This window comes from Oncorhynchus tshawytscha, linkage group LG02, assembly GCF_018296145.1.
Source record: "Oncorhynchus tshawytscha isolate Ot180627B linkage group LG02, Otsh_v2.0, whole genome shotgun sequence".
Classification (NCBI taxonomy): domain Eukaryota; kingdom Metazoa; phylum Chordata; class Actinopteri; order Salmoniformes; family Salmonidae; genus Oncorhynchus; species Oncorhynchus tshawytscha.
Window position 1 is genome coordinate 13,726,583 of NC_056430.1, and position 25,930 is coordinate 13,752,512.

Sequence of the window (25,930 nt, forward strand, 5' to 3'; positions counted from 1 at the left end):
GGTCCGCCCATTCCCCAGACCTGAATCCAATTGAGCACATCTGGGACATCAGGTCTCGCTCCATCCACCAACGCCACGTTGCACCACACACTGTCCAGGAGTTGGCGGATGCTTTAGTCCAGGTCTGGGAGGAGATCCCTCAGGAGACCATCCGCCACCTCATCAGGAGCATGCCCAGGCGTTGTAGGGAGGTCATACAGGCACGTGGAGGCCACACACACTACTGAGCCTCATTTTGACTTGTTTTAAGGACATTACATCAAAGTTGGATCAGCCTGTAGTGTGGTTTTCCACTTTAATTTTGAGTGACTCCAAATCCAGACCTCCATGGGTTGATAAATTTCCATTGATACTTTTTGTATGATTTTGTTGTCAGCACATTCAACTATGTAAAGAAAAAAGTATTTAATAAGAATATTTCATTCATTCAGATCTAGGATGTGCTATTTTAGTGTTCCCTTTATTATTTTTTTGAGCAGTGTATATATATTTAACCTTTATTTAACCAGGTAGGCAAGTTGAGAAGAAGTTCTCATTTAAAATTTCGACCTGGCCAAGATAAAGCAAAGCAGTTCGACACATTCAACAACACAGAGTTACACATGGAGTAAAACAAACATACAGTCAATAATACAGTAGAAAAATAAGTCCATATACGATGTGAGCAAATGAGGTGAGATAAGGGTGGTAAAGGCAAAAAAAGGCCATGGTGGCAAAGTAAATACAATGGGTTTGGCGATGAGTATGAAGTGAGGGCCAGCCAACGAGAGCGTATAGGTCGCAGTGGTGGGTAGTATATTGGGCTTTGGTGACAAAATGGATGGCACTGTGATAGACTGCATCCAATATATTGAGAAGGGTATTGGAGGTTATTTTGTAAATGACATCGCCAAAGTCGAGGATCGGTAGGATGGTCAGTTTTACGAGGGTATGTTTGGCAGCATGAGTGAAGGATGCTTTGTTGCGAAATAGGAAGCCAATTCTAGATTTAACTTTGGATTGGAGATGTTTGATGTGAGTCTGGAAGGAGAGTTTACAGTCTAACCAGACACCTAGGTATTTGTAGTTGTCCACATGTGCTAAGACAGAACCGTCCAGAGTAGTGATGCTGGACGGGCGGGCAGGTGCAGGCAGCGATCGGTTGAAGAGCATGCATTTAGTTTTACTTGTATTTAAGAGCAGTTGGAGGTCACGGAAGGAGAGTTGTATGGCATTGAAGCTCGTCTGGAGGGTTGTTAACACAGTCTCCAAAGAAGGGCCAGAAGTATACAGAATGGTGTCGTCTGCGTAGAGGTGGATCAGAGACTCACCAGCAGCAAGAGCGACATCACTGATGTATACAGAGAAGAGAGTCGGCCCAAGAATTGAACCCTGTGGCACCCCCGTAGAGACTGCCAGAGGACCGGACAACCGATTTGACACACTGAACTCTATCAGAGAAGTAGTTGGTGAACCAGGCGAGGCAATCATTTGAGAAACCAAGGCTATTGAGTCTGCCGATGAGGATGTGGTGATTGACAGAGTCGAAAGCCTTGGCCAGATCAATGAATACGGCTGCACAGTATTGTTTCTTATCGATGGCGGTTAAGATATCGTTTAGGCCCTTGAGCGTGGCTGAGGTGCACCCATGACCAGCTCTGAAATTGCATAGCGGAGAAGGTGCGGTGGTAATCGTCAGTAATCTGTTTGTTGACTTGGCTTTCGAAGACCTTAGAAAGGCAGAGTAGGATAGATATAGGTATGTAGCAGTTTGGGTCAAGAGTGTCCCCCCCTTTGAAGAGGGGGATGACTGCAGCTGCTTTCCAATCTTTGGGAATCTCAGACAACACGAAAGGTTGAGGTTGAGCAGGCTAGTAATATGGTTTGCAACAATTTCGGCAGATAATTTTAGAAAGAAAGGGTACAGATTGTCTAGCCCGGATGATTTGTAGGGGTCCAGATTTTGCAGCTCTTTCAGAACATCAGCTGACTGGATTTGGGAGAAGGAGAAATGGGGAAGGCTTGCGCGAGTTGCTGTGGGGGGTACAGCGCAGTTGACCGGGGTAGGGGTAGCCAGGTGGAAAGCATGGCCAGCCGTAGAAAAATGCTTATTGAAATTCTCAATTATAGTGGATTTATCGGTGGTGACAGAGTTTCCTACCCTCAGTGCAGTGGGCAGCTGGGAGGAGGTGCTCTTATTCTCCATGGACTTTACAGTGTCCCCGAACGTTTTTGAATTTGGGTTGCAGGATGCAAATTTCTTCTTGAAAAAACTAGCCTTGGCTTTTCTAACTGCCTGTGTATATTGTTTTCTGACTTCACTGAAAAGTTTCAAATCACAGGGGCTGTTCGATGCTAATGCAGAACACCATAGGATGTTTATGTGTTGGTTAAGGGCAGTCAGGTCTGGAGAGAACCCAGGGCTATATCTGTTCCTGGTTCTAAATTTCTTGAATGGGGCATGCTTATTTAAGATGGCGAGGAAGGCATTTAAAAACAATAACCAGGCATCCTCTACTGACGGGATGAGGTCAATATCCTTCCAGGATACCCGGGTCAAGTTGATTAGAAAGGCCTGCTCGCTGAAGTTTTTCAGGGAGCGTTTGACAGTGATGATTGGAGGTCGCTTGACCGCTGACCCATTACGGATGCAGGCAATGAGGCAGTGATCTTGGTTGAAAACAGCAGAGGTGTATTTAGAGGGCAAGTTGGTTAGGATGATATGTATGAGGGTGCCCGTGTTTACGGCTTTGGTGTGGTACCTGGTAGGTTCATTGATAATTTGTGTGCGATTGAGGGCATCAAGCTTAGATTGTAGGATGGCTGGGGTCTTAAGCATGTTCCAGTTTAGGTCACCTAGCAGCACGAGCTCTGAAGATAGATGGGAGGCAATCAGTTCACATATCGCGTCCAGAGCACAGCTGGGGGCAGAGAGGGGTTTATAGCAGGCGGCAACAGTGAGAGACTTGTTTTTAGTGTTGGATTTTTAAAAGTAGAAGTTCAAATAGTTTGGGTACAGACCTGGATAGTAGGACAGAACTCTGTAGGCTATCTCTGCAGTAGATTGCAACACCGCCCCCTTTGGCCGTTCTATCTTGTCTGAAAATGTTGTAGTTAGGGATGGAGATTTCAGAGTTTTTGGTGGTCTTCCTAAGCCAGAATTCAGACACGGCTAGGACATCCGGGTTGGCAGAGTGTGCTAAAGCAGTGAATAAAACAAACTTAGGGAGGAGGCTTCTGATGTTAACATGCATAAAACCAAGGCTATTACGGTTACAGAAGTCATCAAAAGAGGGCGCCTGGGGAATAGGAGTGGAGCTAGGCACTGCAGGGTCTGGATTTACCTCTACATCACCAGAGGAACAGAGGATGAGTAGGATAAGGGTACGGCTAAAAGCTATGAGAATTGCTCATCTAGGACATCCGGAACAGAGAGTAAAAGGATGTTTCTGGGGACGATAAAATAGCTTCACGGTATAATGTACAGACAAAGGTATGGTAGGATGTGAATACAGTGGAGGTAACCCTAGGCATTGAGTGATGATGAGAGAGATATTGTCTCTAGAAATATAATTGAAACCAGGTGATGTCATCGCATGTGTGGGTGGTGGAACTGAGAGGTTGGATAAGGTATAATGAGCAGGGCTAGAGGCTCTACAGTGAAATAAGCCAATAAACACTAACCAGAACAGCAATGGACAAGGCATATTGACATTAAGGAGAGGCATGCTTAGCCGAGTGATCATAAGGGTCGAGTGAGTAGTGGGGTTGGTTGGGGTCTTGGCGATTCATACAGCTAGCCGGGCCATGGGTAGCAAGCTGGCAGAGGATGGAGGTCTGTTTTTAGCCACCTGGTGCGTTTCCGTCAGTAGATTAGTGGGGTTCGGTGTGGTAGAGGGGACCAATCCAATTGGCAAAATAGATATAGTTAGAGTAACCCAAGAAAATTGTCCGATAGACCTATTCAGATAGTAGCCGATAAGACAGCTAAAGATTAGCGGGCCGCAGATGGGCGTTCAGGTAACGTCGCGACGGAGGGGCCAGTTGGATAACTCCCTCGGGCAGATAACGTTGGTAGTCCAGTCGTGAAGGCCCAGTGGGGCTCCGCATTGGCAGTAAAACGGGTCCGGATAGGTGATTGTAGCCCAGGAGTGGCTGATGGAACTCTTCAGTTGGCTAGCTCCAGAATAATTGATGTTTGCTCCGGGACCGACGTAAGCAATTGTCACTCGGATAGCAGCTAGCTAGCTGCAAAATCCAGGTGTAAATGTCCAGAGCTTGGGGTAGAAATCCGGGGATATGGAGAGAAAATAGGTCCGGTATGCCCTTGTCTGAGTCGTGTTGTACAAAACTGCCGATAGTTTTACGAGCTAAAGGATAGCTGATGACCACCAACCGTGGTTAGCTGAATACTAACGTTAGCCAGTAAACTGCCTAGCTTCTATTGTGGATTTCAGATTTGAGGTGAATAATACTTTTTAAACTTTTTTTTTATTGGCGGGTTGCAGTGTTTTGAAGTTGAGATTTAAAAAAATAAAAAAGATATGCGAAGAAAATATGTAAATATATATATACACGGGACACGACAAGACAAGGACAAAGGACGTCTGACTGCTATGCCATCTTGGGACAATATGATAGGGAGTGAGGGGTAGGGGTGGAGGGTGAGGGGTTGGGGTGGAGGGTTCCGGGGTTGAGGGCTAGGGTGGGCGGAAGGGTGAGGGGTTGGGGGTTAGGGTGGAGGGTGAAGAGTTGGGGTGGGGGTAGGTGGGCAGCTGAGGCTGTAACTCTAGGAGGATACACAAAGCCATAACTGTCTTTACCAACAACTGCCACCTGGCATCAGGGCTGCCCCCCCCCACACACACACACCCCTCCCTTCCCAAAATAACCCCTGTGTGTGACCCCTTACCCAACGGACAGTAACACCTGCCACTGACTGTCGCAGTCAGGAGGTGGGAGAGAACAATTACAACCCCCTACACCCCTGGCCCCCGACCCCTACCCTCTTCAGCCCAACTGCTACTATCAATCTTCTGGACTGAGGGAGCAGTGGAACTAACTATCAAACAAATGGCTTCTAGAATCTGTTCCCTCTGTACCGAATACACATTTTCAACATAAAAATAACTGGAAATGAGCTTAATTTACAAAGGCAGTTTTAAGAAAACTGTTCTGTGTGTCTTCATTAAAGGTTGTAAGGTTGTAAGTAACTGACTGGGGTTGTGAGCCATGGAATTACCAAGTCTTTTACACAAGACTTTTGCAAAGTAGAAGATTGATTTAGAGAGGCAGACTGGCTAGGCCTGTTCAGACTAGACAGAAGGTTCAGCTAGGCGGAAGAGACGGGGTCTCCCTTCAAGGCCTCAAGTCAGGTGGTGGACAGGTTGGCACACACACACACACACACACACGAGTGCACACACACACACTCACAGTCCAAGTTACGAACAAGGACCACTAACACGTACACAAGTGTATGCTCACACAATAACTTTCTGTACATCTCCCTCGCTTGCCATCTTACCTCTATCTCAATCAATCGGCAACCACTCTACTTCACCCTGTTTCCATCTCCCTCCCTCCCTCCCTCCCTCCCTCCCTCCCTCCCTCCCTCCCTCCCTCCCTCCCTCCCTCCCTCCCTCCCTCCCTCCCTCCCTCCCTCCCTCAGATTGCTCAACACTCAGTTTGCAGAGCCCCGCAGGCTGACTCTGCCGTGATTAACCTCTTCCCTGCCATGACTATCCTCTTTTACTGCATGTCCACTGGAATTTTCCACTTACACACTGAGATGGGGAGCAGAGTTAACTCCCTCCCTCCCTCTGTCTATCTATTTATCTCCCCTCCCTCCCCCTCCCTCCCTCCCCCTCCCTCCCTCCCTCCCCTCCCCCTCCCTCCCTCCCTCCCTCCCCTCCCTCCTCCCCCCCCTCCCTCCCTCCCTCCCTCCCTCCGTCTGTCTGTCTGTCTGTCTGTCTGCCTGCTTTATTGGCATTGGCATGAAACATATGTTAACATTGCCAAAGCAAGTGAGGTAGATAATATACAAAAGTGAAATAAACAATACAAATACAGTAAACATTACACTCACAGAACTTCCAAAATAATAAAGACATTACAAATGTCATATTATGTATATACAGTATACAGTGTTGTAATGATGTCTATCTACTCCCTCCCTCCCTCCCTCCCTCCCTCCCTCCCTCCCTCCCTCCCTCCCTCCCTCCCTCCCTCCCTCCCTCCCTCCCTCCCTCCCTCCCTCCCTCTATCTATCTATCTCCCACCCTCTTTCTCTCTCTCCCTCGTGTCTTTCTGTCGATCTATCTCCCTCTGTCTCCCCCTCTCCCTCCATCTCTATCTCGCTCCCTGTCTATCTCCCTTACTCTCTTGCTCTCTCCAACCTTTCACATTGAGGTAATCCTAAATTGCTAACATACTGTTTGGCCATGACAGACAACATTCCTGACATCTCAGCAAGAGAATGACAGGGAAACACCAGGCCCTCTTAGTCATCACATGCTGCTTTCCTTTCCACTCCTCTCTTGTCTATGAAACTCAAGTTCAGCCTAACTAAAAAACTCATCTACCAACTGCTGCATATATTACTCTGTCCTTCTACCGACTTCTACTGCATGCAATGAACCCATCACTCATTCCTAGCGCAGCGTGCAAAGGTCACTAGGAGACATGTGTTTCCCTCCAGTGCCCTATTTTGCTGTTTTTTCCTTCTTACCCAGAGTGCATTGCAGGAGGAGGAGGTGTGCTCAGGACTTGGCAGCATGCCTTTCTCCAGCAAGATAACACAGGTGAACAATATTTCAGCCGTGCTCCACCACAAAACAAGACACACCCTCCTCCCTTCATCCTCTCTTCCTCCTGACCTCTGAACTCTGCTGGCTGGTGGCCAAATACACACAGACGAATCATGGCCTCCATGTTCCAACCATTTTGAGGGTGTTCTACTTATTGATTTTTCATTCCAAATTATATTTTTCATCTTAAGGTCATCTGACATTCTGACCATAGGGAGAAACCGGGGCAATTCTGAGTGCCACATGATATCTGTGGTCAGTAGTCATCAGGGAACACTACTGATTTCCCACAAGAACATTCCTTGTGGAAAAATCCAGATGGAATTCCCAACAGGAGGGATGATGATGACTTGCCTGGTTTTGGAGGCCACGGCATTGGACTTGCAGCGCTTCCCCAGTCAGAGACTGTGGAGTAGACAGTATTACACACAGTGCAATCGTTAAAATTCCCCCGGCCTCACGTCAGGGCAGAATTTAGATGTCTGAGGTCATCGCCTTGTGAGAATGCTTCTTCTGGGTTGGGGGCATGCCTCGCTGCCAGGAGGGCCTCAGATGACGTAAATGGATAGGGTGTTTACTGGTTTGGAAAAAAGAAAGCAGCCGCTCTTCTTGACCTCTACTGGGGGTCCTGACAGTGTGCTGCTTAGGGAGGGAACACGCTGCAGTTTGACCTGCCACTTCTGTTGTGTTCCTTTTCTGAGAAACAACACTGGGATATAGGTTCTGAACACTTCACTGTCCTGCTAAACCAGGAGAGGAGCCACCATCTTGCTTTTCCATTAAAGTCTCTTCTTCAATAGACTCGAGGGAAGGTCAATAGACAGACAGAGGTTAAACCATGGCAATGTTGTCAGAGGAAACTGTGCACTTCTGCAGTGCTATTATCGCGCAATTGGCAATACATGAATACATTCACAGACAACTGAAAGGTGTTAATCTGGTCCATTCTCATTCATAGTAGGTTACCTGTAACACCCAGCCAACCAACTATGAAATAGCATTTAGCAACAGGTCCCTCTGACATATAGCAATGTCAATGAATATGCTCTAGCTAGCTAGCTAGCCATCCAGTCAGATCAGATACAGTTAAAAGGATGTAACTGTAGGCAGACTCAACACCACATCCCCCAGGAGAGGAGAGCTAGTCAGAGTTTCGGTTTAGACCGCAACCAGCCTAGCCAGAAACGCAGTTAACACAATGGCAGCTAGCACAGCGGCAGTTAACACAATGGCAGCTAGCACAGCGGCAGTTAGCGCAACGACAGCTAACACAGCGGCAGCTAGCACAGCGGCAGTTAACACAATGGCAGCTAGCACAGCGGCAGTTAGCACAACAACAGCTAGCACAGAGGCAGCTAGCACAGCGGCAGTTAACACAATGGCAGCTAGCACAGCGGCAGTTAGCGCAACGACAGCTAACACAGCGGCAGCTAGCACAGCGGCAGTTAACACAATGGCAGCTAGCACAGCGGCAGTTAGCACAACGACAGCTAGCACAGAGGCAGCTAGCACACGGCAGCTAGCAGCTTAGTCATATGTCTGTCCACTAACAATCAAATCTCTCTCAGAACCCAAAGAATGACATTCCTGATAGACGCATGCTAAACATTCCATTTTACAGCAGCAAGGACAGAACAACAATGCAGACAGCCATGAAAATAAAACAACAAAAAATCCCTTAAATATATATAGTCTTGAAAAACGTTCTGATAGAAGCCGATGTTGGATTTAAAATGGTTTCAAAAGTGCAGGATTCAATTTAAGTTTATGAGACATGAACAATAATTAAATGACTTGATGGTTACACAACAGGACTTGAGGAGACTCAGCCTATATCATCTCCTCAGCCTATATCATCTCCTCAGCCTATATCATCTCCTCAGCCAATATCATCTCCTCAGCCAATATCATCTCCTCAGCCTATATCATCTCCTCAGCCTATATCATCTCCTCAGCCTATATCATCTCCTCAGCCTATATCATCTCTTCAGCCAATATCATCTCCTCAGCCTATATCATCTCCTCAGCCAATATCATCTCCTCAGCCTATATCATCTCCTCAGCCAATATCATGCTGGTTAACATAACACTGTTCCCCAAAACCAAGAGGTTTTGTGAGGACATTGTGAAGTCAAACCCCCCGAATAAGCCCACATCTCAACCCATGCTCCATGCATTTCCTGACTATTCATATTTCAATCTGTTTTATGTTCTTCAACTTGGCTGTCTTATTCAAAACCAGCAGCCCAGCCAGCCATTTCCCTGTTTTCTCACCCATCAGCAGCCCAGCCAGCCAATCCCCTGTTTTCTCACCCATCATAGGGAGAAAGAGTAACTTTAGACAAATGCAGCCAGTTTCTAACACCTGAATGTTTTATGATTCTAATCAGCAATTTGCCAATTTCTCCATCTGGATGCAGTGGATTTCAGCAAGTAACATGCTCTCTCCACCTGCGTTTTAATGAACATGCTGGTGGAGGAAATAGCTTAGATCCCTATAGGACCGTGTGAAGGTTTTATAGCACTCTTTGCAATGTTTTTGTTTCCATGGTTCGATTTATGGCGTTAAACAATTGCAAAGTCGGTCCAACTGGTTCAGGAAGCAGGAAAAGCTATTCTGGAGACCAGGTGAGAGACAGTGCATAACTGGTTATGGCAAGAAGCACCTTGGTGTGTTAGACTGACATGAAGTTATAAAGGACACTTGGTATGCCACTTTCCTAATTCACAGTCTAAGGACTGCAGATGAGGAAGAGAAGAGCAATAAATGGCAGGTGGCAAATAGCTGGAGACAGCACTGACAGGTGATAACACTGACAGAACCGGTTTGAAGCGTTAAGGAAAGCCAGGTGAAAACCAAGCTAAGGGGAGCTGCCTGTGGTGTCTTCTGGGTAACTAAGCTCCAGCTCTGATGCTATGTTTCTAGTGAGACTGGAACAACCAGCCCCTGGGTCAGGGGACGACAGGCTCAGACCTGTTCGGTTTGCTGTGACACATCGTATGGGAGAGCATATATGCATTGAGCAAGGAAAGCTAGAGCCTCACCATGATGTTGTGATAAGAATGAAGAAAAAAAAAATCAAGCAATATTAAACATAAACGAAACAGGATGTGTCTTTCTATAGGTTGTTATCAATAACATCATATTGAAACATTCCATTCCCAGCTGGGGGGCAAGCCACAGCATGCTCCAATGCATTACAGCAGAACACAGCTGGAATACACACTACATCTCTCAATATATTGGCCCCCATTTAATTGGAAATTTGAGTGACATAATATTAAACTGTACTTTACCTGACAATTATGTGTGGTTTAGGTACATTTTCCGTCCGTAGTGGCCTCTGCCTGTAAAGCAGCAGAAGGGCACAGATGCCCATGTAACACTAGCTAGAAATAATGTTTGCCAGCTAGCAACTTTGTAAAGTCGCCTCAACATTATGGTAAGCTCTATACTTTTTATCTCCAACCAACATACCTTCGCTAGCTAATATTATACCTCTTTCAGAATTGATTTTAAGGCTGTTTATCCACGATTGCTACTGGAAACCAACTTATAAAGATATTGAATAATGGACCAGCTATACCTATTGCCTATAGTAGTAATGACAGTAGTCGAGACAGACAACTTTACCAGGACAAGTTTAGACTCAAAATATAAGCTACTTGCCGATGTCAAGATCTTCACAAAAGCCTTCTCTGATGAAGCAAGCTAAATGACATGAGCTTAGCTATATCCCGAAAGGATATTGCTACCCTCACTTAAACAATCGGTAGTCTTAAACAATCGGTAGTCTTAAACAATCGGTAGTCTTAAACAATCTACTTTGAAACAAAAGCATACAATTCACACACATGGTTATGGGCTTAAAAAGACACCTGAACAATGTCAGATATAAAGTTGGAATGAATTACATTTTGAGTTAGTATCCCAATATTATCATAAGACTGAAATATAACAAAAACTTTGACTTAGTAACACCAGATTTTCAGTGTTTTATATTATTTTAGCATGTTTATTAATTGTGAATTTATGAAAAATATTCATTTGATTGCAGGAAAGTACTACATGCTATCCACAAAGTTGAGCATTCACAATGTTGAGCATTCACAATGTTCCTGGCATTGTCTGTTGTGATGTTGGGCCTCTCAAGTTTCCTCTCCGTGTGGGAGGTGGGAATTTACCAGTTATGAAGTCCTAAATAACAGTTGGATGCATTCATCTGATTTGAACTAGTTGAGAAATGCAGATTGGCTAATGGCCAACAAGCTGCGTTAACCATAAACTAACAGTACAGCTATCATGCTTATAAACAAATTATAGAGTTTAAAAAAACACATTAATATGTTGCTTTTTATAAATAAGGTTTTGTTGTTGCATTTAACTGCTGGAAATAGTGTTATAGAGGCCATTTCCTTAGTAGGTAACGTCAGAGTTCACCATGTGGGAGAAGTGGACGCTCAAAATGATAAACGAGATTTGCACAAGTAAATACCAGTTGCAGGGATGTTCAAGTGGAGTTTTCCCAGTCATATGTGGTAAACTCCATAGAGAATGATAGAGGCCTCTAGTGGGCAAAATGCCGTGTTAAAATGGGAAACTGGGTCCCACTCGGCACACACGTTAATTCAACGTTGGTTCAAAGTAATTTCATTGAAATTATGTGGAAACAACTTTGAATCAACCAGTGTGTGTCCAGTGGGGTGGAACTTACAACTTCTTTGGATGGTCCCTCCTGGTGACCCTGTTGGAGTCATGTCCAACCGGGTCATCAGGAGGGATCAGCCAATCATGAAGAAGAAAACTCACTGCTTCAAAATGAAGATTGCCTGAATGGTGCTGCCACTGCTGTCACGGGCGCCACAATGGCACAGATACAAAGATAAGTCCTGTATCTATCTCTATGGGTACATTTCCACTTCCATCTTGGTTATGAACACACCATGACACTGCCTCCTTCACTGCCAGATACGCAAGTGTGACTCATACACGGGGCGTGTCTGTAGTATGGTACATCTCTCACTCCGGGGTAATATGATGGCTGTCACTGTTAAGTAAGCACAACACAGGGTTGTGGACAATTCATTGAAATCCCCGGCTTTGGCTTGCTTAAATAGTTTCAAGCTTCAAGTTTTAATGGTACATGCACAAGTACAGTGAAATGCCTTTCTTGCAAGCTCTGACTGCCTTTCTTGCAAGCTCTATCAGTTTGCAAGAAAGGGTAATACCTGTTTCCTGAAATGGGTGCAAGAGGGAAGTTCGTAACTTAGCATGTTCATCCTATTCTCAACAACCGGGAATAGGCATACTGTATATCCGCAGCTATAAACCAGACTGTAAAAAATCTAAACATAGTCAACCTATCGTTCTTGTAATTTCTTTGGCCCGATCAGAATCAGCTGCCAAGGGCTGCTTGAATGCAGGGTTAAGAAGATGTTGTGTTGTTGTCTCTTTGCGTTTCCATCTTGCTCCGGTACAGGCTACTGGGGTGATGTCGGTGTAAATATGTCAACATATTTGAGGTCATTGAGTGTGGCGACATACTGTTAACGTTTTATCCACAACTCTCTGTCCATCGCCATTTTAATATACGGGAAGCCAAAATGTTCCCAAACTGGAGGATCCTCCAATTCTGGTTTATCGACCCCACCACTCACCACAATCGTACAGAACTAGTTCCTAGCTGCAACTCACACAAGGACTGTTTGAAATGCGGCAATTAAGATTTGAATTGTGATTACAACGTATGCATAGGCTCTAGTTCTTTTAACGGAATAGCCTGAAATGTTTTTTTTCAGCTCAGATTTACTCAAGAGGCATAGGCCTACAATGCAGCGTTTCCCAAACTCGGGCCTGGGGATCCCAAGGGGTGAACGTTTTGGTTTTTGCCCTAGCACTACACAGCTTATTCAAATGATGAACTAAATGATCAAGATTGTATCATTTGAATCAGTTGTATAGTGCTAAGGCAAAAAACGAAACGTGCAGCCCTTGGGGTCCCCAGGACCATGGTTGGCATACACTGCTATAGGCCTAGTATTTTATTTGAACTATTTTAATGTATTCATTCACAGTGTGTACTGAACCGAGGTCCCCATACCGAACCGAGGTCCCCATATCGAACCGAGGTCCCCATACTGAACCGAGGTCCCCATACTGAACCGAGGTCCCCATACCGAACCGAGGTCCCCATACCGAACCGAGGTCCCCATACCGAACCGAGGTCCCCATACCGAACTGTTCGGTACAAATATGTGTACCGTTACACCCCGACTGTTTACTGATCATAAAAGCATGCAGTAACTTGCTTTATAACTATGATATAGACCCTAGCAGGGGCTAAGCAACCCTGTCCCTGGAGTGCCACAGGTACTAAACGATTTTGTTTCAACTCAACACCACACCTGACCAACTGATCAGTTCAATTGAACACACCTGGTCTTCCAGGTCGGTTATATCAAAAACATAGGACCAGGGTGTTGCCTACCCCTGACCTAGAGCTTAATGTGCACAATTGTTTTGCATGGAATAATTGGAAATTAGTAGTTCGGATATGCTCATATTACAACCAAATAATTGTCACATTTATTTGAAAATCACACACAGTTCATGTTTTAACAGAGCTTGAGATGCACCTTATTGTGACATTTATTGATAATAACCAATAGACTACAAACTGCTGAGATTTTATTTTCCTTCCTCACTACAGAAGGTAATGGGATCCAAACACATTAAGCCACAGGTGTTTCAATACATGAGCCAGAAAGTGATGGAGGGCAGATTAACACATGGAATGAGTTGGATTTTTGTTTGTGTGTGTGTGTGTGTGTGTGTGTGTGTGTGTGTGTGTGTGTGTGTGTGTGTGTGTGTGTGTGTGTGTACGTTCCAGTTTTATATCTAGTTAAATAAGAATTAGAAAAAGTTTGTTAGGTATAACTACACAAATAAACTACTGTCTAGACCGGATTGGTTGATGACAAGGTCATCAAGGTCAAACATCAATGATGTGGCAATCAAACCATAGCACCCTGTTTTGGTATCAGTACATTGACTGCCTGACACATCAAGTCATTTAAAAAATTATACTTGATGTTTTTAAGACCATAAAGGGCCCATGATGAAAAAAGGTACCATAAAAAATGTATTGTGTGTGAGTGTGGGATTGCTTGCTTGTGTCTTACTCACCATACATCTTGCCTTCATCTGAGAGGATGATCTTCCTCCGTCCACAGGGAGGGTAGATGGCCAGGGCCTCCTGGAAGCTCTGCTCTATGTCTGGGCTCCACACCCCCTCGGCGTCCCCGTCCATGGCCTTGTCCAGCTCATCGTTCCCCTCTTCCAGCCCATCCTCCGGGCTACCGTTGGCACTCCACTCGTTGGAAGCAATGGTGGCGGCTCCCCCTGGGCCCGACGACGAGCCCCACAGTCAGAGGATCTGGGGGAGAGAGAGAGAGAAAGAGAAGAATACACAGTCATTATAATCATCATCATTGTAACTGCTGTCAAGAACTTCATCATCATTGTCACCATTAGCAGGCGAGTACATTTACAATTCAGTCGTATAAAGAAGGCTCCTTTGGTTGTCCGTTTTGAAATCTTTAAATATGTATGAACAAACAATACAGCCCTTGATTATTGTTATCATTGACACGTTTGTATGTGTCTAAAACTGCCAAATGAATTCAAGCTATTCTATAAAACCTTGTTTTAATAGCAAACTAATCAGCAGTGGCCTCAAAGAATTATTGTGGTTAGGGGAATGCTTCCCAATGTGGTCGCTTTATGGCTGAGAGCAGGCCGAGATCTTAAGTATTTTTCAAGCTGCCTCTTCTTCATCGTGTTGTAGAGTCCCCTAAGTATCCATCATCCCATGATGCTTGCGTTTTTATATTGGAAATATGGCCGATGTTGAAATAAATACACATATTGGACAAATATGGGGAAGGCCATTTGGGATGGTCCTATGGGTTAACTCAACTCCTCACATTACAAGAACATTTTGAGGTTCCGCTGAAAAACGAATTCATGAGGGCATCATTGGAACATTTTAAAGTTGCGGTGTTGAAAACTTCCATAATGCAACTTAAAAAATATGAAGTGGAGGATTAAAAGAGATGTGAAAAGTAAAGCTATTTAATTGTTTACTAAAAATCTACCACATGAACATTTCTCTTCACTAAAAGACAAACGATGCACACAAGAGATGAATAGCGAGAACAGGGTTACCGAGATTTATCAAGATTTCCTTCCCAAACCCTCTCCCCTTTTCAGGGATAAATAACTGTGAGAAATAAATTGTTTATATGAACAGCATAACGTGAAATGTAACTGTTAAATGATACGCAATGTCTAAATTTCAAAGGCGATTCTGCTGTCTCTGTTTGAAGATGGCGCCGAAGAACATGGCTGACGTTTTACATTCTCCCAACCAATTGTGCTATTTTGTAAAACAAATGTGCGTTTCATGTAACTTATTTTTTTTTTACTTATTGTGTACATAATGTTGCTGCTACCATCTCTGATGACTGAAAATAACTTCTGGACATCAGAAAAGCAATTACTCACCGCGGACAGGAAGAAGCTTTTTCCTTTAACGAGTCCGACGAGAAGGATATCCTGCTTTCACTGGAACAGGCCCAGATCCACGCCTTTTGCATGAAGAAAAGACGCCGGAAAAGGGGACGCAGATCGGGGATCCTTCTGAGAAGCCGGTGGCAAGCGAATAAACTCCCAATGCCTTCCATTCTTCTTGCTAACGTGCAATCATTGGAAAATAAAATTGATGACCTACTATTAAGATTATCCTACCAAAGGGGCATTAAAAACTGTAACATCTTATGTTTCACCGAGACGTGGCTGAACGAAGATATGGATAATATAGAGTTATCGTGATTTTCCATGCACCGGCAGAACAGAGACGCTACCACTCGTAAGACGAGGGGTGGGTGTGTGTGTCTTTTTGTCAATAACAGCTGGTGCGCAATGTCTAATATTAAAGAAGTCTCGAGGTATTGCTCGCCTGAGATAGAGTACCTTATGATAAGCTGTAGACCATATTATCTACCAAGAGAGTTCTCATCTGTATTATTCGTAGCCGTCTATTTACCACCACACTAAGACCGCTCTCAACCAACTCTATAAGGCAATACGCAAAGAAGAAAATGCTCACCCAGATCGACGCTCCTTGTGATCGGGGACTTTAATGCAGGAAAACTTAAATCAGTTTTACCAAATTTTTACCAGCATATCACATGTGCAACCAGAAAAAAAAAATCCTAGACCACCTTTAATCTACACACAGAGATGCAGCAAAGTCCCCCATTTGGCAAATCTGACCAAATCCTCCTGATTCCTGCTTAGCAAAAAGCAAAAACTAAAGCAGGAAGTACCAGTGACTCGCTCAATACGGAAGTGGTCAGATGATGCGGATGCTACACTACAGAACTGTTTTGCTAGCACAGACTGGAATATGGTCCGGGATTCATCCAATGCAAACCCAGATGCGAGCTGCCCAGTGACGAGAGCCTACCAGACGAGCTAAATGCCTTTTATGCTCGCTTCGAGGCAAGCAACACTGAAGCATGCATGAGAGCACCAGCTGTTCTGGATGACTGTGTGATAACGCTCTCGGTAGCCGATGTGAACAAAACCTTTAAGCAGGTCAACATTCACAAAGCCACTGGGCCAGACGGATTACCAGGACGTGTACTCAAAGCATGCGCGGACCAACTGTCAAGTGTCTTCAATGCCATTTTCAACATCTCCCTGACCGAGTCTGTCATACCTACATGTTTCAAGCAAACCACCATAGTCCCTGTGCCCAAGGATGCGAAGGTAACCTGCTTAAATGATTACCGTCCCGTGGCACTCACATCGGTAGCCATGAAGTGCTTTGAAAGGCTGGTCATGGCTCACATCAACTGCATCCTCCCGGACACCCTAGACCCACTCCAATTCGTATACCCCCCAAACAGATCCACAGATGACGCAATCTCAATCACACTCCACACAGCCCTTTCTCACCTGGACAAAAGGAACACCTATGTGAGAATGCTGTTCATTGACTACAGCTCAGCATTCAACACCATAGTGCCCACGAAGCTCGTCACTAAGCTAAGGACTCTGGGACTAAACATCTCCCTCTGCACTGGATCCTGGACTTCCTGATGGGCCAACACTGGGGTCCCTCAGGGGTGTGTACTTAGTCCCCTCCTGTATTCCCTGTTCACCCACGACTGCGTGGCCAAACACAACAAACACAACACCATCATTACGTTTGCTGACGACACAACAGTGGTAGGCCTGATCACCAACAACAATGACACGGCCTATAGGGAGGAGGTCTGAGAACTGGCAGTGTGGTGCCAGGCCAACAACCTATCCCTCAATGTGAGTAAGACAAAGGAGCTGATCGTGGACTATAGGAAAAGGAGTGCTGAACAGGCCCCCATTAACAACGAGGGGGCTATAGTGGAGCGGGTCAAGAGTTTCAAGTTCCTTGGTGTCCACATCACCAACGAACTACCATGGTCCAAACATACCAAGACAGTCATGAAGCGGGCACGACAAAACCTGTTCACCCTCAGGAGACTGAAAAGATTTGGCATGGGTCCCCAAATCCTCAAAAGTTATTACAGCTGCATCATCGAGAGCATCCTCACAGGTTGCATCACCGCCTAGTATGGCAACTGCTCGGCATCTGACCGTAAGGCGCTACAGAAGGTAGTGCGAACGGCCCAGTACATCACTGGGGCCAAGCTTCCTGCCATCCAGGACCTATATAATAGGCGGTGTCAGAGGAAAGTCCATAAAATTGTCAGAGACTCCAGGCACCCAAGTTATAGACTTCTTTCTCTGCTACTGCACAGTAAGCGGTACCAGAGCGCCAAGTCCAGGACCAAAAGGCTCCTTAACAGCTTCTACACCCAAGTCATTAGAACGCTGAACAATTCATAAAAATCTATTTTTGTACACTGCTGCTACTCGCTGTTTGTTTGTTAACTATGCATAGTCACTTCACCCCCCCCCCCCACCTACATGTACAGATTACCTCAACTAGCCTGTACACCTGCACACTGACTCGGTACCGGTGCCACCTGTATATAGCCTCGTTATTGTTATTCTTATTGTGTTACTTTTTATTATTACTTTTTTATTTTAGCCTACTTGGTAAATATTTTCTTCTTGAACTGCACTGTTGGTTAAGGGCTTGTAAGTAAGCATTTCACGGTAAAGTCTACACTTGTTGTATTCGGCGCATGTTACAAACAAATATTGATTTTGACTTTAGATTTTTTTTTTATCTGCATGATCAATCATCAACGCCCAGAGTGGGGACAGACAGCACAGTATTGAGCACAGTTCTCAATGCAACTTTATGGTAACTCATTATGGTAACTTATTTTCTTGTGAAAGTTAAGACTCTAGCCTATTCTAGCCTATGCTACAGTAATATAAGGACTGAATGCACGTCTAATTAGCACATCTCCATCTGTTTTATTATATTATTGTAAAGATTTTTTTGAATCTGCAGTGTTTTAAAACACCCTATCACTCGGATATCGTTGCTTTTAATCCGTGTGCACTCAAGCACTCTCTCACAGTATTTCTTGCTCTCCATTAATTCCATTAAAATTGCATTCAAAATAGATGGGCCTTATCCTGTTCAATTAATATGCAGTATATATTACTGAACAAAAATATAAATGCATCATGCAACAATTTCAATGATTTTACTGAGTTACAGTTCATATAAGGGAATTAATTACGCCCTAATCTATGGATTTCACATGACTGGGCAGGTGCTCAGCCATGGGTGGACCTGGGAATTAGTTTTTCCCCACAAAAGGGCTTTATTACAGACAGAAATACTCCTCAGTTTCATCAGATTTCTGGGTGGCTGGTCTCAGATGATCCAGCAGGTGGAGATGCCGGATGTGGAGGTCCTGGGCTGGCGTGGTTACACGTAGTCGGCGGTTGTGAGGCCGGTTGGACGTACTACTAAATTCTCTAAAATTACGTTGGAAGCGGCTTATGGTAGAGAAATGAAGATAACATTCTCTGGCAACAGCTCTGTTGAACATTCCATGAGCCAGCATGCTTACACTCCCTCAAAACTTGAGACTTCTGTGAATTTGTGTTTGACAAACCTGCACATTTTAGAGGGGCTTTTATTGTCCCCAGCACGAGATGCACCTGTGTAATGATCATGCTGTTTAATCAGCTTCTTGATATCCCACATCCCATATCCCACATGTGTCAGGAGGATGTATTATATTGGCAAAGGATAAATGCTCACTAACAGGGATGTAAACACATTTTTGTGCATACGGAACATTTCTGGGATCTTTTATTTCAGCTCATGAAACATGGGGCCTACACTTTATATGTTGAATTTATATTTTTGTTCAGTTTATAGATAGATGTCCTAGCCTACCTATTTCAGGTAATAAATTCAATGCAGTATTAGACTTATATTTAGCTAATGAATGATGGGTTACTCATAAGCTTATAATTTATAGCCTCTGTCGCTTGCGCATTGCACACCAGCACTCAACTGGCCTGTCTCCTTAAAAAACGCTCCTTAGCTCTTGGAGTTGGAGTCCCAGGAAAAGCTAGACTAAATGCATTTCTTATACTTCTTATTATTGGAAGAGGGATGCAAGCTCTTGTTTGCAGCAGTCAATAGAATGCGGGGTGTCGGTAGGCGGGATGTCAGTAGGCAATAGCAGTTATTTATTCAGACCCATAACCATTCAGATGGCGCTAGGCTATAGAAGTTATTTATTCAGACCTATAACCATTCAGATGGCGCTAGGCTATAGCAGTTACTTATTCAGACCCATAACCATTCAGATGGCGCTAGGCTATAGCAGTTATTTATTCAGACCCATAACCATTCAGATGGTGCTAGGCTATAGCAGTTATTTATTCAGACCCATAACCATTCAGATGGTGCTAGGCTATAGCAGTTATTTATTCAGACCCCTAACCATTCAGATGGCGCTAGGCTATAGCAGTTATTTATTCAGACCCCTAACCATTCAGACGGCGCTAGGCTATAGCAGTTATTTATTCATACCCATAACCATTCAGTCTCCTGAAGAGAAGTGAAAGCCTGCTGTATCTTATTCTTCTATTATTCAGACATGTCATTACAATGTTGAAAATAACAAAACCTTATTTCATTTAACTGTTGAAAGTCGAGGTAGGAATTAAGCAACAATAGAGAGCTTAGGCTAACACATCCGTCACACAACATTAGGGGAAATATTATGAAAGGTATTAATGTGCCGGCCTACTAATTATGAACATTTTAAATAGGCACTATTACATTTCAAAATTAAAATCAAATTCAATAGCCTATAATTGTAATATTGTAGGCTGCATGTCCTGCACCAGCATTGTATGCTGTCTCCCAGCTTCATGGTTTGAACGTGGTGTGTAATTCCAATCCATATAATACAGTATAGGCTAATACAATACAGTACAGTAATACAGTCTACACTCAAAAAGATTAGCCTACTGGAGCTTGTTTCAGTTATTTACCCAAGAATAGATAGCTACATTTATGGACTTTGGTGTTTTTCTGTCGTGCGTAATGTACGGTAGTCTATATATCATAGGCTATGTATTGGATAACGGTACAATCATTTGGTCTTTTTTGGGCTTGGCTCATTAAATGTCTTTAATGTATGGCTCATCAGGCTTGAATTTCCATGCCAATCAAAGCTCTAACCCAATCCAGACATATTTTTATGCTTTTTCATCTGGGCATGGACACTACAAGGTGTCGAAAGCGTTCCACAGGGATTCTGGCCCATGTTGACTCCAATGCTTCAGTTGTGTCAAGTTGGCTGGATGTCCTTTGGGTGGTGGACCATTTGGGTGGTGGACCATTCTTGATACACACGGGAAACTGTTGGTGTGAGAAATCCAGGAGCATTGCAGTTCTTGACACAAACCGGTGCACCTGGCACCTACAACCATACCTCGTTCAAAGGCACTTAAATATTTTCTTTCGCCCATTCATCTCAATGATCTCAAGGCTTAAAAATATTTTTTTTTAACCTGTCTCCTCCATTTCATCTACACTGAGTGAAGTAGATTTAACAAGTGACATCAATAAGGGATCCTAGCTTTCACCTGGATTCACCTGGTCAGTCTATGTCATGGAATGTTGCTAATGTTTTGTACACTCAGTGTATATGACAGTCTAGCACTTCAAATGACATCAGATCAAAGGCAGGAAAACCAGTTCTACCTCCTGAAGGAAAACCCTCCAGTCTGACTAGGCCTGAATATAACGCAGTAGGCTAGAGACAAACTGAGCACCACCACTAAGACTAGTGCCTAAGTCTATTTGAGGGAAAGTCTGGTTGAGGGACTGTATGAGATTCTGAGGTAAAGCTGAGAACTTTGGCCCCCCCAGGACCAGGGTTGGTCTTAAACTAGAGGTCGACCGATTAATCGGAATGGCCGATTAATTGGGGCCTATTTCAAGTTTTCATAACAATCGGAAATCGGGATTTTTGGGAGCCGATTTTATTTATTTTTTTTACACCTTTATTTAATCTTTATTTAACTAGGCAAGTCAGTTAAGAACACATTCTTATTTTCAATGACTGCCTAGGAATGGTGGGTTAACTGCCTCGTTCAGGGGCAGAAAGACAGATTTTCACCTTGTCAGCTCGGGGGATTCAATCTTGCAACCTCACAGTTAACTTGTCCAACGCAATAATGACCTGCCTCTCTCTCCTTGCACTCCACAAGGAGACTGCCTGTTACGCAAATGCAGTAAGCCAAGGTAAGTCGCTAGCTAGCATTAAACTTATCTTATAAAAAACAATCAATCATAATCACTAGTTAACTACACATGGTTGATGATATTACTAGATATCATCTAGCGTGTCCTGTGTTGCATATAATCTGACTGAGCATACAAGCATACAAGTATCTAAGTATCTGACTGAGCGGTGGTAGGCAGAAGCAGGCGCGTAAACATTCATTCTAACAGCACTTTCATGCGTTTGCCTGCAGCTCTTCGTTGTGCGTCAAGCATTGCACGGTTTATGACTTCAAACCTATCAACTCCTGAGATGAGGCTGGTGTGACCGAAGTGAAATGGCTGGCTAGTTAGCGCGTGCTAATAGCATTTCAAACTTCACTCTCTCTGAGCCTTGGGGTGGTTGTTTCCCTTGCTCTTCATGGGTAAAGCTGCTTCAATGTGGTGGCTGTTGTCGTTGTGTTGCTGGTTCGAGCCTAGGAAGGAGCGAGGAGAGGGGTGGAAGCTATACTGTTACACTGGCAATACTAAAGTGCCAATAAGAACATCCAATAGTCAAAGGTTAATGAAATACATAGAGGTATAGAGGGAAATAGTCCTATAATAACTACAACCTAAAACTTCTTACCTGGGAATGTTGAAGACTCATGTTAAAAGGAACCACCAGCTTTCATATGTTCTCATGATCTGAGCAAGGAACTGAAACGTTAGCTTTCTTACATAGCACATATTGCACTTTTACGTTCTTCTCCAGCACTTTGTTTTTTTCATTATTTAAACCAAATTGAACATGTTTCATTATCTACTTGAGGCTAAATTGATTTTATTGATGTATTATATTAAGTTAAAATAAGTGTTAATTCAGTGTTGTTGTTATTGTCATTATTACCAATACAGTTTTTTTATCCGCTTTTTTGGTCCTCCAATAATCGGTATCGGTATTGAAAAATCATAATCGGTCGACCTCTATCTTAATCCCAATGACTGAATGTGGAGATCACGGCAAAATTCGAGAAGCTCTCGCCCAGCAGTCAGCAGGTAGGTCAGCAGCTCAAGTATTTAAAGCTAAAAGTCCACAGAGATCAGGCTGCAGCTATACATCTACACCAACACAACTCAAGATGAGCAGATCCAATTACCAGAAACATCCACAATCACTACAGTAAACATCCACTGTGGTAGAAAAGTGTGGGTGCATATAGCATAATGCAAATGCACTGGTCTAGAAGAATCCATTGCATGTCAGGTCTATTAAGACCAGAAATGTTGTGTCAAATGTGTCCAATTGATGTGTTCTTTTTTGGAGGCAGTCCCAGTGTTTTTCCTGGTAGTGAAGACACACAAACCCACCCTTCTTTAACACTGTCCGGGTGGTCAGCAAGACCACTGTGTATTAAGACACGTTTAGAGTCTGTAAAGATATTAGATATTATGATATTAACTAAGCTGTTTCTCTCCGATAAACGCGAGGTGTAGGATCATAGACGTATAGGTATGGAGTAAGAGTCTCCTAGCCAACGGGGACTAACTTGTGGAATAGTGAGAGGGATTTGTCATGGGGATTTGACAATACTGATCAGAATCCCTGGGTAGTGGGCTATAGTAGTACATGAGTTTAGTGGGGTGCTGCTGTGCTGTGTGTGAAAGAGCTCTCATGGAGAGCGAGGCTTAAATTCCAGACATGTCCTTATTAAGAAAGGGCTGTGAGCGTTCACTGTTTCTCCTTCTGCCTCCCTTGTGTCAACCCGACGCCCTCCATCCCCTCCCCCACTCCACCCCTCCGCCCAGCGCTCAGAACGTCTCTGCCCAAATAAGGACGGGAGACCAGAGGATACATGTAAGGGGGAGGGAGACGAGGGGAACGAGGGGAGGGGGGCGGATTGTCCAATTTAGGCGTCCACTTCGGGGTCTGGAAAACAGTAGGATTGTTTCTGCTGGAATGCAACATCAGCAGAGACAGGGAGAGACACAACCACACTCACAGCCTCTCCATGACGCTGCCTGATGTTAACGAGCAGAGAGAGAGAGAAGGCATTGTCAACGCTATGCCCATATAGACTGTTTCACTATATTACTGGGTAATTCAATTTGATGCAGTAGAATAGTGAAGAATAGACACAACAAAGGAAACTGAGAGAGCTGCATTTAACGATTTGATTGTGTATTTAACTATCAACGAAGGTTGTACAAATCAGATCAAATGCTACAATATACCTATTTCCATTAGCCTACTACGATAATTGGGAACTCCTGGGACCAAGGCACTCAAAAATGTCAGTGTTAACATTATTAGGCAGTGTTAACATTATTAGACAGTGTTAACATTATTAGACAGTGTTAACATTATTAGACCGTGTTAACATTAATAGACAGTGACATTATTAGACAGTTTTAACATTATTAGACAGTGTTAACATTATTAGACAGTGTTAACATTATTAGACAGTGACATTATTAGACAGTGTTGACATTATTAGACAGTGTTAACATTATTAGACAGTGTTAACATTATTAGACAGATACATTATTAGACAGTGACATTATTAGACAGTGTTAACGTTATTAGACAGTGTTAACATTATTAGACAGAGACATTATTAGACAGTGACATTATTAGACAGTGTTAACATTATTAGACCGTGTTAACATTATTAGACAGTGACATTATTAGACAGTGTTAACATTACTAGACAGTGTTAACATTATTAGACAGTGTTAACATTATTAGACAGTGACATTATTAGACAGTGACATTATTAGACAGTGTTAACATTATTAGACAGTGACGTTATTAGGTGTTAACGGTATTCGACAGTGTTAACTTTTTTAGACAGTGTTAATGTTATTTGACAGTGTTAACATTATTAGACAGTGACATTACTAGACAGTGTTAAGTAGAGGTCGACCGATTAATCGGAATGGCTGATTAATTAGGGCCGATTTCAAGTTTTCATAACAATCGGAAATCGGTATTTTGGGCGCCGATTTTTTAAAATGTATTATTTTTTCTATTTTTTATACCTTTTTTAAGTAGGCAAGTCAGTTAAGAACACATTCTTATTTTCAATGACGGCCTAGGAACTATGGGTTAACTGCCTTGTTCAGGGGCAGAACGACAGATTTTCACCTTGTCAGCTCGGGGGACCCAATCTTACAACTTTACAGTTAACTAGTCCAATGCAATAACGACCTGCCTCTCTCCCATTGCACTCCACAAGGAGACTGCCTGTTATGCGAATGCAGTAAGCCAAGGTAAGTTGCTAGCTAGCATTAAACTTATCTTATAAAAACAATCAATCATAATCACTAGTTAACTACACATGGTTGATGATATTACTAGATATTATCTACCGTGTCCTGCGTTGCATATAATCTGACTGAGCATACAAGCATACAAGTATCTGACTGAGCGGTGGTAGGCAGAAGCAGGCTCGTAAACATTCATTCAAACAGCACTTTCGTGCGTTTTGTCGGCAGCTCTTTGTTGTGCGTCAAGCATTGCGCTGTTTATGACTTCAAGCCTATCAACTCCCGAGATGAGGCTGGTGTAACGAAGTGAAATTGCTAGCTAGTTAGCGCTCGCTAATAGCGTTTCAAACGTCACTCGCTCTGAGCATTTGAGTAGTTGTTCCCCTTGCTCTGCATGGGTAACGCTGCTTCGATGGTGGCTGTTGTGGTTGTGTTGCTGGTTCGAGCCCAGGGAGGAGCGAGGAGAGGGACGGAAGCTATACTGTTACACTGGCAATACTAAAGTGCCTATAAGAACATCCAATAGTCAAAGGTTAATGAAATACAAATGGTATAGAGGGAAATAGTCCTATAATTCCTATAATAACTACAACCTAAAACTTCTTACCTGGGAATATTGAAGACTCATGTTAAAAGGAACCACCAGCTTTCATATGTTCTCATGTTCTGAGCAAGGAACTGAAATGTTAGCCTTCTTACATAGCACATATTGCACTTTTACTTTCTTCTCCAACACTTTGTTTTTGCATTATTTAAACCAAATTGAACATGTTTCATTATTTACTTGAGGCTAAATTGATTTTATTGATGTATTATATTAAGTTAAAATCAGTGTTAATTCAGTGTTGTTGTAATTGTCATTATTACAAATAAATAAAATATTTATTGGCTTTTTTGGTCCTCCAATAATCGGTATCGGCCTTGAAAAATCATAATCGGTCGACCTCTAGTATTAAGGTTATTTGACAGTGTTAACGTTATTAAGACAGTGTTAACATTATTAGACAGTGACATTATTAGACATTGTTACCATTATTAAAACACCCAACCATTCATAGGGATTATAAGGAGTTTAGTAACATAAGGTTGCATTAGGCGGAAGGAGAC

At 43.4% G+C, this 25,930-nt stretch overlaps 1 protein-coding gene across 8 annotated transcripts in view; it reads right to left on the reverse strand.

Annotated features, from left to right (window-relative positions):
• The window catches only part of LOC112221339 (transcriptional enhancer factor TEF-5), an 81,588-nt gene that overhangs the window by 28,406 nt on the left and 27,252 nt on the right, over window positions 1-25,930 (reverse strand). For 5 of the 8 annotated variants that reach the window (XR_002949012.2, XM_024383502.2, XM_024383510.2 and 2 more), the window contains exon 3: window positions 13,975-14,224. The exons of 2 other annotated variants lie outside the window; for them this stretch is intronic. Coding sequence is in view for 5 of the 6 variants with exons in the window: in XM_024383502.2 (XP_024239270.1) it covers window positions 13,975-14,098 (124 nt within the window). In the remaining variant the exon portion in view is untranslated. Of the gene's footprint in view, window positions 1-13,974; window positions 14,225-25,930 lie in introns of those variants that run through there. One more of the 8 variants, XM_024383530.2, reaches the window with a different exon arrangement.